Raw genomic sequence first — 16,746 nt, forward strand, 5'->3', positions numbered from 1 at the left:
CAGATTTCGCTCAATGTAAATGGGAGGAAAAAGACTAAAAAAGGAAAAAATGAAACAGAGAATAGAAAAACATAAGGATAAAAGTAAAAGCAGAAAGTTGATTCTTTGTAAACTGGAAGTTTTTTAGGAGAGTAACCATTTTGTTTTAAAGAAATTAAAATAGTCTTGTTACCCAGATCAGAATTTTAAAAGAGGGATATTATGGTCAGAAATAAAAAGACTACTGTGAACAGTTATATGCCAAAAATTAGGATGAAGTGGGCAAATTCATAGAAAGACATAACTGCCTAAAGTGATTGAAGATGAAATAGAACACATAAACAACATAAGATTAAGAGATTCAGTTAAAAGTCTTCTCACAAAGAAAGACCCAGGCTGGGGGTCGTGATGAACTCTGCTCAACCCTTACAGAATCATAATCCACCTTCAGAAGGGCTCCTAAGAAATAGGGACACTACTGAACTCAGCCTTTGAGCAGGTTTTCCCGAGACTCTGTAGCCAGGGCACGTCACCTGGGACGTGCAGACTTGTGCCATAGTCAGCAGGGATGTGAAAACCCTCCTCACCACACTGTAAACAGAATGTACCCTGAAAGGGTTACACACCACAAGCAAGGACAGCCTCTCCCGAGGGTGCAAGGCTAGTTCAGTGTACGGAAATCAGCGTATGGAACATGAGGAGAATAAAGGGTAGAAACCACACAGTGATCTCTACAGACCCCGGAATGCATTTGACAAAGTCCACCCTTGGGTAGTTAAAACCAACTCAGTAAATTATTAATGGAGAAATCATCAAAGCCCAGTACTGCCACAAACCACAGGTGACACTGTATTTACTGTGAAGAGTGCAGGCTCTAAGTTAGGAATAACGGAAGAATGGGTATCTTTCCAATTCCACTGAGCATTGCACTGGAGGGTCTAGCCACGGTTTCTAGATAAAGAAATATGGGTGCACACACACACACACACACGTATGTAATATGTATACAAGTGAGAAAAAAGAAGGAAAACTTTTTCTGTTAGCAGTCAGCATGAATCTAGTTATGAAAAAAACACTAAATGAAAAGATAGAATGCTGGATCTTTATTCAAAGATTGATTTCATTTTCCTACACTAAGCAGTAAATAGACTACTTTGGATATATTCTATAGTACAGTAAAGCTGTTCCTAAGAAAAAGTGAACCAGAGAGGAATGAGAGGTAAAAATATCAAATGATCTATTTTTGTTTAGCAGTAAGTGTGAATGTGTTCAGATGCTATGGGGAGTGACAGGTTAAGTGGTGCTGATGGGATACTCAAAGCATGGCCACAAGCAAGGAAGGATGGGCACAGCTCGAGAGGCCAGCGTGCGTGCATGCGTGCGTGTGTGCGTGTCTGTCTGTCTGTCTGTCTGAATATCGTGGTGGAAGTCTGCATGTGTGAATGGTTTAGTGGACCTCTCCTCTGACCCAGAGTGGTAAGGTTCTCGAGGAAACTGAGGCACAGATCATGACAGAGGTCATACAGGTAGCTGGTGACAGAATTTTGCTTCTGAAGTCAGAGCTTTCCCAGCTGTGACAGTCTGTGTGTTTGTGTGTTCGGGGCTGTAGAAGAGTTGAAGGATATGGGATTTAAAGTGTTGCACAAGTTGGAGAATTGGTTCAGAACTTGGGGTCAAGGCAGTCTCTATAATAGGACAGAGTGCTTGAAGATGGACATTTGAAGAAAGGGGGATTTGCCCATTGACTCTTAGAGATCATGATGATATAATGGACCCAGACTAATGACTTTGTTAATAACCATGTGAATTGGTGTTAGCAATAATGGCTGTGGCTGTTTCAGAAATGGTCTTATATTTCTTTCATTCAGGTCTATTCTTACATACAGCCGAATTGGAGGGCGAGTCAAGACACTGACATTTTGCCAGGGCTCCCACTACTTGGCCATAGCGTCTGATAATGGTGCTGTCCAGCTTCTTGGAATTGAGACTTCTAAGTTACCCAAGTCTCCTAAAATCCACCCTCTGCAAAGCAGGTATGGTCTGCTCTCTTTTTAACCTTGCATGTAAGTGTACTGTGTGGTAGCTCCCACCTTCCCACACTGCAGCACCTGCGGATCAGCTGGTGCTCCTGCATTGTACAGTCCTTGTGAGCCCCCAAGTACAGGAAACTGCTTCTGGCCCAGAACACTCAGACGGGCTTAGCTGTAGAGGGCAGAGCCTTGGTATCTTAATTTCTGCACTTTGTCAGAAATGCACAAGGCAGCTTGGATTGAATCATCTTAGACTTGAATCTTCCCTAATGACACAGGTATTTAGCCAGATTGTCTAAGAGCACAGTGAGTATTTATCATTTAAGAAAACTCATGTTCTGTTGCTTGGTACTAAAATATCTAAATTTGACAATATTTTTAGACAAAGATTTGCTTGTTCTAGAATAAAAGATTGATTGGTTTTGTTTATGAATCTCATTTCTTTGTAAATTAATACAGATTAAAAACAATGTAAAATAAGTAAGCCTTTTTTCCTTGACTAGTGCTAGGGACTAACGATTCCAGAGCTAGAGAGATCCATTGTGTTTCCTCCCTTTTGTTAAAAAATACTGTGATGTATGTGGGTGCATGGGTCCACAGAGACTTTGTAGAGGTCAGAGGACAACTTCAGGGGTCAGTTCTTCCTTCTACTGTGGGTTCTGAAAGTCAAACTCAGGTTGTCAGGCCTGGGTGGCAAGTGCTTTTGTCCACTGAGCCATCTTGCCAGTCCTACATTGTGTTCTCTGAGTATCTGTAGTCCACTGGGTGATAAAGACAAGGTCACAGACAGGGTGAGCACAGTGTATAATGTTCCCCCTGGAAGGCCTGCACCAAGTGGCAGTGGACAAAGACTGGAGATATGGCTCAGTGGGTGAAGTACTTACCCTGAAGGCACATGGGGACCTGTGTTCTGATCTCTAGAACCCCAATACAAAGTGGTGCATGCCTGTAACTCTCCTGCTTTGAGATGGAGGAGACGGGGATCCCTGGACGCTTGCAGGCCAGCTAGCCTGCCTGTGTACCAAAGCTCCAGGCCGGTGAGAGACCCTGTCCAGACAAAATGTGGAAGGTGCCTGAGAACTAACACCCGACATTGTCTCCTGACCCACAAATGCACACTATGCACTCATGTGCTCACACATATATGTGCTCACACACACATGCATGGGTGAAGAAGTGCATGCGCATGTGCACACAGACACTGGAAGGTGTGACTGGAGGCAAGTGAGCCTGTTAAAGTGGGGTGGCTTAACAGGACATTCTGGGAAGAAGTTCTCATGTACCATAGGCAAATGCTTGACTGCTAAGCTACACCCCAGCCCGATGACATTATTTGTAGTTTTAGAAGAACCTTAACTTGAAAACAAAAAACAGTCTGGCATAAGCATGCAGTAGCATAGAATTCTACAGTTTGAAGGAATGGATTATTAGCTCATGGTATCAGCATTGATGAATCTGAAATAAGTTTCTCTAGTGAAAAGTGTCAGATTCAAAAGCCTATCTGTCCCATGTTCCCAATTTTATGACACTCTGGAAAGGAACATAATTGGTCTTTGCCATGAGTTAAGAGGATGAGTGGAGTTAGATTACAAATGGGCTGAACTGGATACTTTTTGTGGTGCCAGACGCTTATGTGGAGGAATATGCATAGCTATCTATGTATTTGTAATAATCCTTGTATTTCACACAAAGACCTAATTTTATTAGTGTAAAACTAAGGTTGGTTTCTTGGTTTTGATAAATATTCTGGTTATATAAGATGTCAATATAAGGAAAAACTGGAAAAAATGTTCAGAAACTTTTTATACTCTTCTGAGTCTGAAATTATCCTTAAAAATCATTCAGCTGTAATTGTCTCATTGAGGTCACATAATTTTTATTTTGTTTTTATTTTTATCATTTTAAACAGGGTTTCAGCTCTGGCTGTACTGGAACTTGATGTAGAGATCAGGTCAGCCTCTGACTCACAGAGACTGTATTGTTTCTGCCCCTTCTTCTGCCTCTCAAGTTCTGGGACTAAAGGGTGTGCCGCTCCAGCTGGCCAGTTTTTCTTTTTTGGCCATGAATAAGCCGTTAGTTTATCTCACGTGGAAACCAGTGCTCCATTTTCAGTGACTAGAAAAGCCTGTGTATTTACTTTTGTGTTTCTGTAGGATTCTGGATCAGAAGGAGGATGGATGTGTGGTGGACATGCATCACTTCAACTCTGGGGCACAGTCTGTTCTTGCCTATGCCACAGTGAATGGCTCTCTGGTTGGCTGGGACCTCAGGTCTTCAAGCAATGCATGGACATTAAAACATGACTTGAAGTCAGGTCTCATCACTTCCTTTGCTGTGGACATCCACCAGTGCTGGCTCTGCATAGGTAAGCTAACAGCTGTGTTGGGATGCCACCAACACCTGCAAATAGCATCCTGTGAGAGCCAGCGTTTCCTATTTACTGGTCATCTTCCCATCTCCTTTGTTTTCATAACTACCATGTTTTATATATAATGTCTTACAGTTTAGTTTTCAGTAGGATGAGGCTAAAAGTGTAACTCAGTGAGAGTGCTTGCCTGATATGCCTAAGGCCCTGGCCATACTCTGTAGTACCATGCACAAACTAGGATAAAGAGTATAGTTTAGCAGGGTATGATAGTGTGCCCTTGTAGTCATGGTGGTTGGGTAGTGTGTCCTTGTAGTTACGGTGATTAGGTAGTACACCCTTGCGATCATGGCGGTTGGCTCGTAAAGGCAAGAGGATCAGTAGTTCAAGGCCAGCTTCAGTTACATGAAACTGTATTTCCAAAACACACACACACACACACACAAATAAAGCATTGTGTGAAAGGGTGAAATCAAGATAATAAATCAGAGATCAGTTTCTCATTCCCAAAAAGCATTTGTCTTACACTCACAGCAATTAAGAGTTGCTGGCGTTCTCTGGGCTGTTGGAGAAGCTCCAACTTAAGGAAAACAGCTTTTGAGTTTGAGCCAACACTTTTAAATTCCTGTGACCTCAGACAAGCTACTTAGCTGAGTCTAGCATCTTCATCTTGGGATTAATTCCTTCAAAGGCCTCTTTGAAGATGTAGTGAGTGGAAGCATCTATCCACACGGCCAATCAGAAAGCAGGACAATGGATTTCTGTTTTGCTATCTCCCCACTCCCTTCCCCCTAAAGACTGAAGAGGCACACAATCTTTCACTTATTTTTTGTTTTTTTTTTGAAGTGTTTCTAAGTTCTGAAACTTTTATACTCCAGTATGACCCTTATCACAAACAGGATACAAATGATTCTTCTGAAAATTGCCTTTAACCACTTTTAAAACTATTTTAAAAAATATGTTTTACTCTTTGATAATTTCATCCATGTATACATTGTATTTTGAACATATTCACCTCTGACTTCTCCCTGTGCTCTTCCACACCCCTGCCCAACTTCATGTTCCTTTAAAAAAAAAAATACTGAGCGCAATTTGTCCTGCCCGTGTGCCTGGGTAGAGGACATCCACTTGCGCAGGTAAGCCGAGGCAACATGCTCAAAGAAAACCGCCTCTGCTTTCCCTAGCACCTGTCTGCAGGGTAGGGATTGTGAGCCCCTCCCCTTTCCATGCTAGACTGTTGACTGGATTGTCTTGTATAGGTCTTGTGAGTTAATGACACTGTGCTACCTGGTCCTTGACTGCTTACGGTCTTCCTGACCAGGTCACTTCTGTGGGGAGGGTATCCCCGCTGTATGGTAGGTAGCTCCAGCTAAACACTTGTATAGTTGTGTGTAACACAGCAGATTTCACATTGCTTCCTGAAGGTTCTCAGTGTGAGTTATCCCCACCCCACCTTCCTTTACCCTCCCACTCCTCTTTTCCCTGTCATGTCACCTGTCTTCTAAGGTCTTGCCTCTCTTAATATGTCCCTCCACTCCATATGACCCTTGTCTAGTTTTCGGGATTCAGAGATGCTCCAAGTGTATCACAGTTGTAAGGATCTGTTGCTGGGATCTGTATGAGTGAGAACATGGCGATGTTTGTCTTCTTGGACTTTTGTTGCTTAAGTGTAATGCTTCTAGTTTCATATGTTTATCTTTGAATTTCTTAATTTCAGTTTTCTTTACAGCTGAATAAAATTTCATTGTGTGTGGGTACCACATTTCTATTCTGCATTCAACAGTTCATGCACCTCTGAGCTGTTTCTGTTTCCTAACTATTGTGCATAGAGCAGTAGTGAACATGGATTAGCAGGTGTCTGTAGGATGGCATAGAGTCCTTTGGGTATTTGTCCAAGATCAGTGTAGCTGAATTACATGGTAGATCTATTTCTACCCTGTTGAGGAACCTCCACACTGACTTGCAGAGTGGCTGCACCAGTTTGTACTCCCAGCAGCATTGGTGAGGGCTCCCTTCCCCCACACCCTGCTCAGTGTTTGTTGTCATTTTCTTTAACCAGTGTAAAACCACTCATCTCATTTCTGTCCCCACTGTTTCTTGCCCTTTCCAGAATGTCACAGAAATGGAATCATACAGTGTGCATGTTTTCTCTCTCACTAAACATAGTTTGTAAAGCTATTCCATTGTTTTCATATATGAGGTGCTTTAAATTATTTTTCATTTTATTTATAGACAATTCGTGTACTAACCACCCATGTTTCAGTTGGATGATTGAATAGTTCCTAGTTTGGGGGCTTTTTTTGATTAAATTTGCTGTAAATATTTGCAAGTGTGTCTTTGTAGGAACTTTAATTCTGTCTTTCTAAGGTGTATACCCATGAGTGGGATTGCTGATGTAAAAAAAAAGTTTAAAATGTATAGTTTTAATTGCAATAATACTACTATGTATCTAGGGGATACAGTGTGCTATTTTGACACGTGTTTATACTGATGAATGATTAAATCAGGTAAGTAGGAAATTGACACCTCACATGTTTTGTGGTTAAAAACATTTAAAACCTTCAGTAATTGGAATACACAATGCATTGTCATTAATTACAGTAAAGGCTCTGTGTGTCATCAGCTCTGAGGAGGGCCACTGATGCCACCCGTGTTTGTCTTAATCATTGTCATGGAGTGTGACAGAGAGATCCGGAGGGACCCCTGTCCTTTTCTGTCCATCTCTCTGTGGAATTGGAGACCATCTCAAGAACACGCTCTGCTTAGCTCCGCTGCTCAGTGCCGGAACAGTGTTCTTTTGCAACAGGGCCATTCTTCTTTAGTAGAGTTTAAGGTGCCATGGGAGGTTGTGTGGGCATCTCCCCATTTTCTGCTGGGCTTGGACACCTGTGACTGTCTGCAGAATGTTTTGGAGCAAAGGACACATGGAGATGATGGCTGTCTAGTGACAGCCATAAACTGCTGCCCCTTTGGACTTGACAGTGGTCACTGGGTTTCAGTGAAGACAGGTCTGTTCTTCAGTTCGTCTGAGTGTTCTGGCCCACCAAATTCAGGTTTGTCTTCTCTACCTGTGGCTTCTGGTTATATGGGTGCCTTTAGCAGTTGCTAGTAATGCCAGTGTTTAATGAATTACTCGTTTTGAATTCACATTCATTAGACAGCACTCTAATTACATGATGATAAACACTTCATGGCTATTATTTGGCAACCATGGCAGCTGTTAGAACTGGGAAGACAGCCTCACGTGAGCAAAGTCCTTTTCCTTCCCTTTCTTGGCAGTACTGGGAAGTGAGCCCAGGCCCTGCTGCATACCAGGCAAGTGTTGTACTGATGAGCTATAGCCACAGTCCTGTTTGTACTTTTTATCTTGAAACAGGGTTTCACCAAGTTGCCCAGGTTGGTCTTGAACTTGCTCTGTAGCTCAGGCAGGCCTCAGCATCCAGAGTAGCTGAGATTTATAGACCTGTGGTACCAGGCCTGGCAATAAAACCTTTTCCTCAGTAACTCAGGCAGTTCTAAAATACCTTATCCAGGGCTGTGCGTGTCTTTAATCCTGGTACTAGGGAGGTGGAAGCAGACATATCTCTGATTTTGAGACCAGTCTGGTCTACATAACAAGTTCCAGGCCAGTTAGGGAGACATAGTGAGACCCTGTCTTAATCAAAAATCTAAAAATGTGTTCATGCAAAGGCACCAGTGTTTGCCGCTGTTGTAAATGCAGCATCGTGTGCTTTGCTGCTTAGATTTTAATGGTTTGTGCCTTTTAAACTTGAGGCACGAGCAGCGGTACCATGGCGTGTTGGGACATGAGATTCCAGTTGCCGATCTCCAGTCACTGTCACCCCTCCAGAGCTCGCATCCGGCGCCTCTCCATGCACCCCTTGTACCAGTCCTGGGTAATTGCAGGTAAGATGCGGGGCTGACGTTCAGGTTGGGAAGCCACACTGTGTGTTGTTGCTGAGATTCTTGCTCTTATTTTACATATGAACCAGATGCTTGATTCTTTTTCATATAGAAGCTGCCCGCCATTATGTGTTCAGTCCCGAACTAGCTCTATCAACTGTTACCACCATTCTCCATTCCCTTCTTCTACCACCTCTCGTCTTTCAAACCCACGTATTTTTGTTAAAATTGCCGGGTCTTCCTAGAAATGTAAGGAAGAAGAGCTGTGGGCTCCTCTTCAGTTGTAGCTCTTTCTGACCTGCATCTGTGTTTGTCACACGCCCCCTGCCTTTCACCGCTGGCCACTGCATCTGTGTTTGTCACACGCCCCCTGCCTTTCATTGCTGGGCACTCGATGCTCTTTAATACTTGAGCTGTCTTTTTCATGTGTATAGGTATGTTGCCTGCATGCCTGTCTGTGCACCATGTGTGTGCAGTGCCCTTAGAGGCCAGAGGAAGGTGTCATATCACCAGGGTCTGGAGTCAGGGACCGTTGTAAGCTGCCTTGTGAGTCTAGGAATCAGACTTGGGTCTCTGGAAAGCAGCTAGTGCTCTTAATTGTAGAGCCATTTCTCCAGTGTCACTTGGACATATCTTTGGAATTAATTTTCCTTTCTGTAAAGTATGGTAGAAAACACCTTATAAGAATTTGAGGTGAAACAGCAAACACAGTCTAGCAATAGAACTAAGCTTGATAATTTTAGGTTTTTCATCTCTCCTCGTGTTTCTCATATAATCAGTCCGCACTCTGGAACCTAGAAGGAGTAAGGGTGGGCAAAGGAGAAAGCCAGCACAGCTGTGCCCCGGCCGCTGTGGTGTGAGCTGTTCTGTTCTGCCGCTCTCCCCTCCAGCCAGCACAGCTGTGCCCCGGCCGCTGTGGTGTGAGCTGTTCTGTTCTGCCGCTCTCCCCTCCAGCCAGCACAGCTGTGCCCCGGCCGCTGTGGTGTGAGCTGTTCTGTTCTGCCGCTCTCCCCTCCAGCCAGCACAGCTGTGCCCCGGCCGCTGTGGTGTGAGCTGTTCTGTTCTGCCACTCTCCCCTCCTTGCCATGACGAGCTGAGATGATGAGCCAAAATAAACCCTGGATTCATTTTGCTCGGTCATAACAATGGATAAACAGACTAACACAGCGAGAAACGGCCAAACTGTACCATGGTCCAGTGGCTTTATGTGGCCTTTTCTACCCAGTCAGGATCCCAACTAGACAGGTTTCTTTCTAAAGACGCCTGTACACAGGTGTGGGGAGAGAGGCATCACAGATGATGTGGCAGGAGGTATCGTGAGGGTCTAGTTACTGGAGTTTACAAAGATGTTGACTAGAAAAGCCACCTTGAGGGGAACAGTGGCGTGTGTGTGTGCGCGCGCATGCGTGCGTGCGTGCGTGTAAGCATGGACAGGCTACCACACACCTGAGTGCATGTGAAGATCAGAGGACGATTTTCCAGTCACTTCTGTCTTCCTTGTTTTCAAGGCAGGGTCATTCCTGTTATGTACCCTAGTCTAGCTGCCTTACAAGCTTCTAAGCAGTCTGTCTCCACCTACCATCTGTCTGTAAGAATGCTGGGATTACAGATGTGCAACACTGCATCTGACTTTTTACTTGGATTTGGGGACCAAACTTGGGCCATCAGGCTGTGTAGCAACCGCTTTACCCTCTGAGCCATCTCCTCATTCCAAACAGTGATTTTTGAGGTGAGGGATAGTCAGGCTGGGCACTCCTTCACCTCTGCCTTTGGTCTCCTGTCAGGGCTGTTCATACATGATGACTTAACACAGACTTTAAAGGTTCTGCAGTTAGAAGTCTGAGCTGCATTCTGTTGGCGGGTGGGCGGAGCAGTGTGGTCAGGCCCACATTGGAGGCCATGGGAGACTCCACTGCTGGCTTTCCCTGTTTTCTTCCTGATGTCCCCTCCTCAGAGCAGAAGCATGGTGCTGAGGCCCATTGCTGTTGGTCGTGAGTCTGCCTCCCTCTTAACAGGCACACTTCTGATTGTATTCAGGGCCCACTGGATAATCCTGAATGACGCACCCCTTTCAAGGTCCTTAGTTACATCTTTGAAATCACACTGTCATCTAAGGCAACATTTACAGGTTCTCAGGAGTAGGACCTTAAACTGTTTAGGGGCCATTATCTTTTAATTTAGATGGTACAGGTCAAACGCATCTAGAAGCCAGATGGTACAAGAGGCAGGTGTGTGATTCATGCGGCTCAGACTTCAGAGAGGAAGGGTAATGTAGCATTCACCTGGGCTTTTCCCCTGGCATCCCCTGGTTTGCCCTGGCCTCGCTGATTGGTTCCGCCCCTCCTGCTCCTTTTGCATTTTCTGTTTAGGGTCCTCACTAGAGTGGAAGCTCCCTGCATTAGGGATTCCTTGCCTTTCTACTCCACATTCTCTTCAAGACCTGGTTGTAATGCAGTATATATACTGTTAGCATCAAGAACAATGTTTTTCACTCACCCAGTCTGGTGACAAGTTGTGCTGGTATTTTAAGAATTGTAGTGTTCTCGCAGGATGGAAATAGATGCAGGCTGCCTTGCATTTGCTGCCGAGATGTGAAAGGAGAGCTGACAGCTCTTGTCTTTGTCTCCAGCTGTTCAGGGCAACAATGAAGTCTCTATGTGGGACATGGAGACTGGTGACAGAAGATTGACTCTCTGGGCCAGCAGTGCACCACCACTTTCCGAGTTGCAGGTTTGTCACCCGTGTTTACTGCAAAGGACAATGTTGTCACCTTCATCCTAAGCATGGTCCCTCCTGGATTTCGTAGTTATGTCAAATTTGTGGTTTTGATAACACGAGTTATCACGTGACCATTGCTGCCTCTTTTCTAATTAGTTTAGCTTGCTGGGGTCTGCTCCAGCAGATGTTTGCGATCCCACATCGGAGCAGGGCCTGTTAACGAGGAATGCAGTCCTCTTATATCTGCAGGGTCCCCCGGCTTAGGGTTTTCGCCTCCATGGTGGTGTAAAGCAATATTCATTCACTAGAAAATGGGCTTGGAATTTTGATCTTTTCCCAGGCTGGTGACCTGTACTCTGGTCCTCTTGTGATACTGGGTGTGGCAGTGAGCTGTAGCTCCTGGTCAGGCCATAAGAGTGAACAGCCGGTTTTCTAGATTAGAGACAGTGCTAGGCCAGATCCCCAATGCAAATTGAGCATCTGTACCTGGTATGAGTGGTATTTGGGATACATTTGTCTATTGGTTCTGTTGCCAGGAGCATCTTGACAAGTAAGCTAAATGTAGGAAAGTTTGCTCTGCGCTTAATTGGGTCTTATGCAGAGTAATCCAGAAGTTACTGTCTGACAGGGTCTGAGTGTGTGGCCTAAGCTGGCCTTGAGCTGGGGACTCCCTGGCCTCTTCTTCCCAGATCACTGGCCTACTGCTGCATAACCCACCTTGCTCAGCCGGAGGGTCTGTTTTGGAGGAGGCACACTGGGGATTGAACTCAGGGCTTTGCACGTGCTGTGTAAGTAGCACTTTACCCTGAGCTACACTTGCGGCCCTTCAAAGCAGTTAGTTAGATCCTGAAAAAAGGATGGGAGACCACTTACACAGGTCATCTGCCTTGAGATATGAGCTGCCTATACAGCTTTGGACAGTTAATTCACTTGCACTAAAAGTGATGTTGTCACTTATGGAATGTGCTGATGTCTTTTATTTGACTGCATGTTTGTTTCCTTGAAGCCTTCTCCTCACAGTGTCCATGGCATCTACTGCAGTCCTGCAGATGGAAATCCTATCCTGTTAACAGCTGGCTCAGACATGAAAATAAGGTGCAGTGTCTCAAAGAGTGCTTCAGGTTTACAACACGAAAGGATGCTTCTAGGCATTGGCCGTGTAATGTTAAACTCATCAGTACCTTGCCAGACAGTTATTAGTGTCATGCTTTGATTCTAGAAAAATCTTTTCGTGATACATTAATCAGTCTTTTTGTACAAGCCAATAATATTAGCTGCAGATCTTACCACCATTCATTCCCTCTCCCTAGGTTCTGGGACTTGGTTTCCCCAGAGAGGTCCTATGTTGTAGCGGGAAGCACTAGTTCTCCAGCCGTGTCCTACTACAAGAAGATAATAGAAGGCACCGAGGTCGTCCAGGTATGGGACTTGGTTTCTTCTAACTCTTGTAGGGCCAAAGATGACTTTGACTGAGATATTTGAAGACTTCTTTAAGAAGTATCCTTTTTTCCTTTCTGTGGGTAGAAAGAGTCTGGCCACATAGCTCAGTTTACTCTCCTTGCTTTTTCCCTCCTGAGAGATGGGAGTTAGGTGTGCACCATTGTACCTCACTTGCTTTATGAATTTTTATCACAGTATAAAAGAGAACTAGGAAATACTGCTTTCCTTTTACAAGCGAGAAAGTTAGTAACGGAATGATACTACCACAATGAACGGCACACTTATTGAGAGTATAGTAACTGTTTATTGTAGAAATTACTCACTGTTTATTGTAGAAATTACTCACAAGAGAAAAACAAGCAACCCAGATGAGTCGAGTAGTTTCCTGCCACCGAACTGGAAGCCGAAAAGGGGCGACTGCTCTGCTCTTCATTCTTTTATTCCTTCCTCTGTACACGCCCCTAGCCGGGCCCAAAAGTGGCATAGTTCCGCTGCCCTGTCTCTAGTCATGCCTAAAGTGGGTGTGGTTAGCGGCACGGTTCCGCCCTTTTGTTACCACATCCATATGCGTCTTTAGAGCGCCACATGGCTAAAGGCAGAGTCCTGTTTCCCCTTCAAGGGAAGTCTTTGTCCCAGAGCCCAGAGCTAACAAACAGGAAATTGAAACCCCAGCATGTGCTGGCCAGAGTAGGCGTTCCATAAGAGTGTTTTAAAATGCCAGAATATCAAGTATATATCTCTATTCTTTGTGTTAGTATGCACTCAGACTATACTGACTCATGCAGTCTGATGACAGAAACTCGGTCACTTTGGACTCTTTCTGTTGTATGACGACTTTAAACAAGGTCTTAACATCCTAGCCACGGGAATACTGTCAAGAGGTAGAACATAGCACAGGTTTAACTTCAGGCCTTTTTTTTTACTTCTGCCCACTAAACAGGAAATTCAGAATAAGCAGAAGGTAGGACCAAGTGATGACACTCCTCGAAGGGGCCCAGAGTCTCTTCCTGTGGGACATCATGACATCATCACAGATATTGCCACCTTCCAGACAACTCAGGGCTTCATCGTGACTGCTTCTAGAGACGGGATTGTGAAGGTGTGGAAATAAATCATGCTAATTTGTATAAAATGTAAAAATTACAAATGTACCATAATTCTAGAGAACAAATACCAACCACAGTGGTTAAGGATGATGTGGCAAGTTTATTCATGTGCATTTCTGCAGTTGGCTGGAAAGCACCATCTGGGAGTTCTCACTGTACATGGAACAGGTGAGAAGTGTAAAAAGTGAAGATGAATTATGTCAGTTAATTTTATATGGAAAATGTAAGCTATTATGTAAACATACTTTTGTTATTATAACTGCTATTCAAACTGCAAATAAATCTATTCAAGCATCTTGAGTTTTTCTTTGTTTAGGGCAGAACAAGAGAATGCTCCAGTTAAAAACATATCAAACTTTATAAGGTCAATAATTGCTTTTCCAGTACGGTAAAGCTTTGGAAGCTGACCTGTGCAGACCCAATTCTCTTTACATTTTATTCTTTTCTCTTAGAAACGGTTTATGGTGTTCAGAATAGTCCAGTTTGAAACTAGTAGCTGAGTAGGTAAATATACTGCACGTTTTTCATCGCCCTCTTGTTACCTAACAATCCTGGATTCAACAGAGTTTCAGAAGGTCAAAGTTGGCAGTGTTGACTGAGTTGTAGACTTTGGAAGTTATACATCTTGTGTGCTAAGACCAAAGAGTCATAGGGGCTCAGGAAGTTGTTTGGTATGGAAGTGTCGCATGGAGCTGTTGGATAGCGGAATGTTTGACAGAGACCTGGTCTCATTCTCCATTCACCTACCCCACAAATGACCCTCTTTGAAGGAAATTTATTTCCCTGAATTGGTGCTATTATCATCTGATGGCTTAGTTTAGAGATAATGAGAGGCAGATTCATTGCAGCCTGTTATTTTTAAGCCAAGATGCACTAAAAATGCTTATTGTATTTCTTAAATACAGCCAGCTTAGTTTTTTGGTTTTTGTTTTGTTTCCAATTTCTACTTTTTGGAGACAGAAGTCATAAATCTAGGATTTAATTTATATATGTGTCTGCACATGTGTGGTATCCTAGGAGTCTGGGAGAGGGTGCCTGATCCCCTGGAGCTGAAGTTCCAGGCACCTGGTTAGATGTTTGGAGCTAAACTCCTGCTCTCTGAAGGAGCAGTGTCTTCACTGCTGACCCATCTCTAATGCCAGGGACTTACTTTTCAAAAAATAATTTACCGCATTCTTCAGACCTGTTAAGGCTTAAAAATATGACCCAAGATGCTAAAATAAATTTAATCACCAGCAATTTTTTAAAATGTACTTACCAACATAGAAATATATTTTCAAAGTATCTCCAACAGTGTCTGTTCAACCAAAGTTAATAGGAAAAGTCCTGCTTTTAAAATACCTCTTGAGTATTGCTCAGCAACTTCCTGTGATAAAAGTTTTCCTGAGCCTCTAAGCACCTTTAGGATACACATAGCTGTTGTGCACCTGAATGCAGAGTGACAGTCACTCCTGGGCTTCTTGCTCCTCACAAGGTTCTGAGAGCTGTCTCCATGCAGTTGCCGAGGAATGGTGTACAAAGGGTTTTAAAGGAAAAAATAGTGCATATGGCTCATCCTTCCAGATTTCTTGAGCAGAGATATAGAAAAGAAAATCTGAACACACTCTGCTGGCCTTCGGTGTCAGTGACTATTTCCCACACAACGACACAGCTCTTTCTGAAGACTGACATTCTGCCTGGCAACACCATCGCTACTAACTGGAGAGCTGGCTGTGAACCGAGGTAAGGTTTAAATAGTAGGCCTCAACACAGTGCCACGTTGATGTTTACTTGTTGAAAATACCCTCATCCTAAGAATAAAGGAATGGATGGGATTGAGGTGGCAAAGCCATGATGGAATGCTTGAGAGGCTGGACTCAAATTCTCCCTCCTGATGTTAGTCCCTGACACTTGATCAACCTAAATTTCAGGGGTTTTCTTATACCCTCAAGCTCAGTGCCATTTAAGCTTCATTCTGAGCTTAGTGGGGTAAAGGAACTCAGAGCCCAAATCGTGACACCATGTGTTGTCCCTTTTCTTGTTTAAGGAACAAATGGATTGGTAAAACTAAATGACCAGAGCAAGGTAGAAAAGAGCAGAGATCCACTGAGACGGTTTGGTAGAAAGTTCTGTATAGAGCATTGAGGCCAGGAGCATGACTCAGGTTCCTGGAGAATTGGTGAGTTGCTCAGCGAGTTTAAGAAGAGCTGGAGAATCACTCTGCTTCTTAGCAGACAACTTTGGAAGGTCAGAGGCAACCTTCAGGCACAAGCCTGCCCCAGGCCAACCAGTCCAGCAAGACAGTGCTGAGATGGAAGTCAGGAAGGTCAGATTTCCAAAACCAGGACGTATGAACAGCATCAATTTCTAGGGTAAATGTTTGAGAACTCACAACATTAAAGATGCTTGATTAAACAGATGGAAATTAAAAGGCGACTTGGAAAATAGCAGAGGGTTGCAATAAAAAGTGTTAACGTTGGCCCATGGCCATGTTCATCCACTGTAAAAAAAAAACCTTCAAAATTAGGTCTCCAGTTAACTTTTCAAAACATACCTTTCATTCTTCCATCTCCTCGTGGTAATATTTCCTAGCTGTCTTTCTCAGAGTGCTGGAATTGTCTGTCAGAAGTCGGCAAGTAAACGTACAAGATAGACCCTAGTGCTGTGAGTGGAGGCGTCGAGGTACCTGATCGTCTACAGCCATGGGCTTGTTCTTGCCTTTAGAGCAACCATCCAGATGCTAGTGTGCACCCCGGTGAAGGAGTTCAGGAGTGGATTTGGCTCCAAGATCAGAGTCAGACCGTGGCGAAATTCCTAAGGCTAAACTGTCGGATCACTTCATTAGTCATGTGCAGAAGCGACTTTTGCCACTCCTTTCCCATGTTTAAAGGCATAGAATGTGCTTCTGGAAAGACTTGAAGTAGCATCTCGGCCACCTCTCAGTGCACTTGAAAGGCGTCTTTTATCTTGAAAGAGCTTTGCCACCACTGGTGCGTAGTCTTTGAGGATAGCTTTCTGTGGTCCCGGAACAAAGCTGCACAGCAAAAGAAGAGAATAGCATGTGAGGCCAGCCCTTCCAGCCCTCCTGGCTCTGCCTTTCGTTGTAACTCACCCCCTCAAGAGTAAGTTTTAAAAATAACCAAACCGGAGATTTATTTACATTGGCCTATCATAGTGGTTCCCAGCCTTCCTAATGCTCCACCCTCATGTTATGCTGACCCCTAGC

The 16,746-nt window shown here is 44.0% G+C and overlaps 2 protein-coding genes across 5 annotated transcripts in view; one reads left to right on the forward strand and one right to left on the reverse strand.

Moving 5' to 3' along the window:
* Nucleotides 1-13,835, forward strand: part of Pik3r4 (phosphoinositide-3-kinase regulatory subunit 4) — a 50,868-nt gene extending 37,033 nt beyond the window's left edge. For both annotated transcript variants that reach the window (XM_005074844.4, XM_013117059.3), the window contains exons 14-20: nucleotides 1,848-2,012; nucleotides 4,163-4,374; nucleotides 8,149-8,280; nucleotides 10,907-11,007; nucleotides 12,002-12,090; nucleotides 12,306-12,414; nucleotides 13,376-13,835. In XM_005074844.4, the coding sequence (XP_005074901.1) occupies nucleotides 1,848-2,012; nucleotides 4,163-4,374; nucleotides 8,149-8,280; nucleotides 10,907-11,007; nucleotides 12,002-12,090; nucleotides 12,306-12,414; nucleotides 13,376-13,546 (979 nt within the window). In that variant the 3' untranslated portion in view covers nucleotides 13,547-13,835. The remainder of the gene's footprint in view (nucleotides 1-1,847; nucleotides 2,013-4,162; nucleotides 4,375-8,148; nucleotides 8,281-10,906; nucleotides 11,008-12,001; nucleotides 12,091-12,305; nucleotides 12,415-13,375) is intronic.
* Nucleotides 13,622-16,746, reverse strand: part of Col6a6 (collagen type VI alpha 6 chain) — a 114,940-nt gene continuing 111,815 nt past the window's right edge. For all 3 annotated transcript variants that reach the window (XM_040739623.1, XM_040739622.1, XM_040739621.1), the window contains one exon: nucleotides 13,622-16,554. In XM_040739623.1, the coding sequence (XP_040595557.1) occupies nucleotides 16,362-16,554 (193 nt within the window). In that variant the 3' untranslated portion in view covers nucleotides 13,622-16,361. The remainder of the gene's footprint in view (nucleotides 16,555-16,746) is intronic.

This window comes from Mesocricetus auratus, unplaced genomic scaffold, assembly GCF_017639785.1.
Source record: "Mesocricetus auratus isolate SY011 unplaced genomic scaffold, BCM_Maur_2.0 Super-Scaffold_100691, whole genome shotgun sequence".
NCBI classification, from domain to species: domain Eukaryota; kingdom Metazoa; phylum Chordata; class Mammalia; order Rodentia; family Cricetidae; genus Mesocricetus; species Mesocricetus auratus.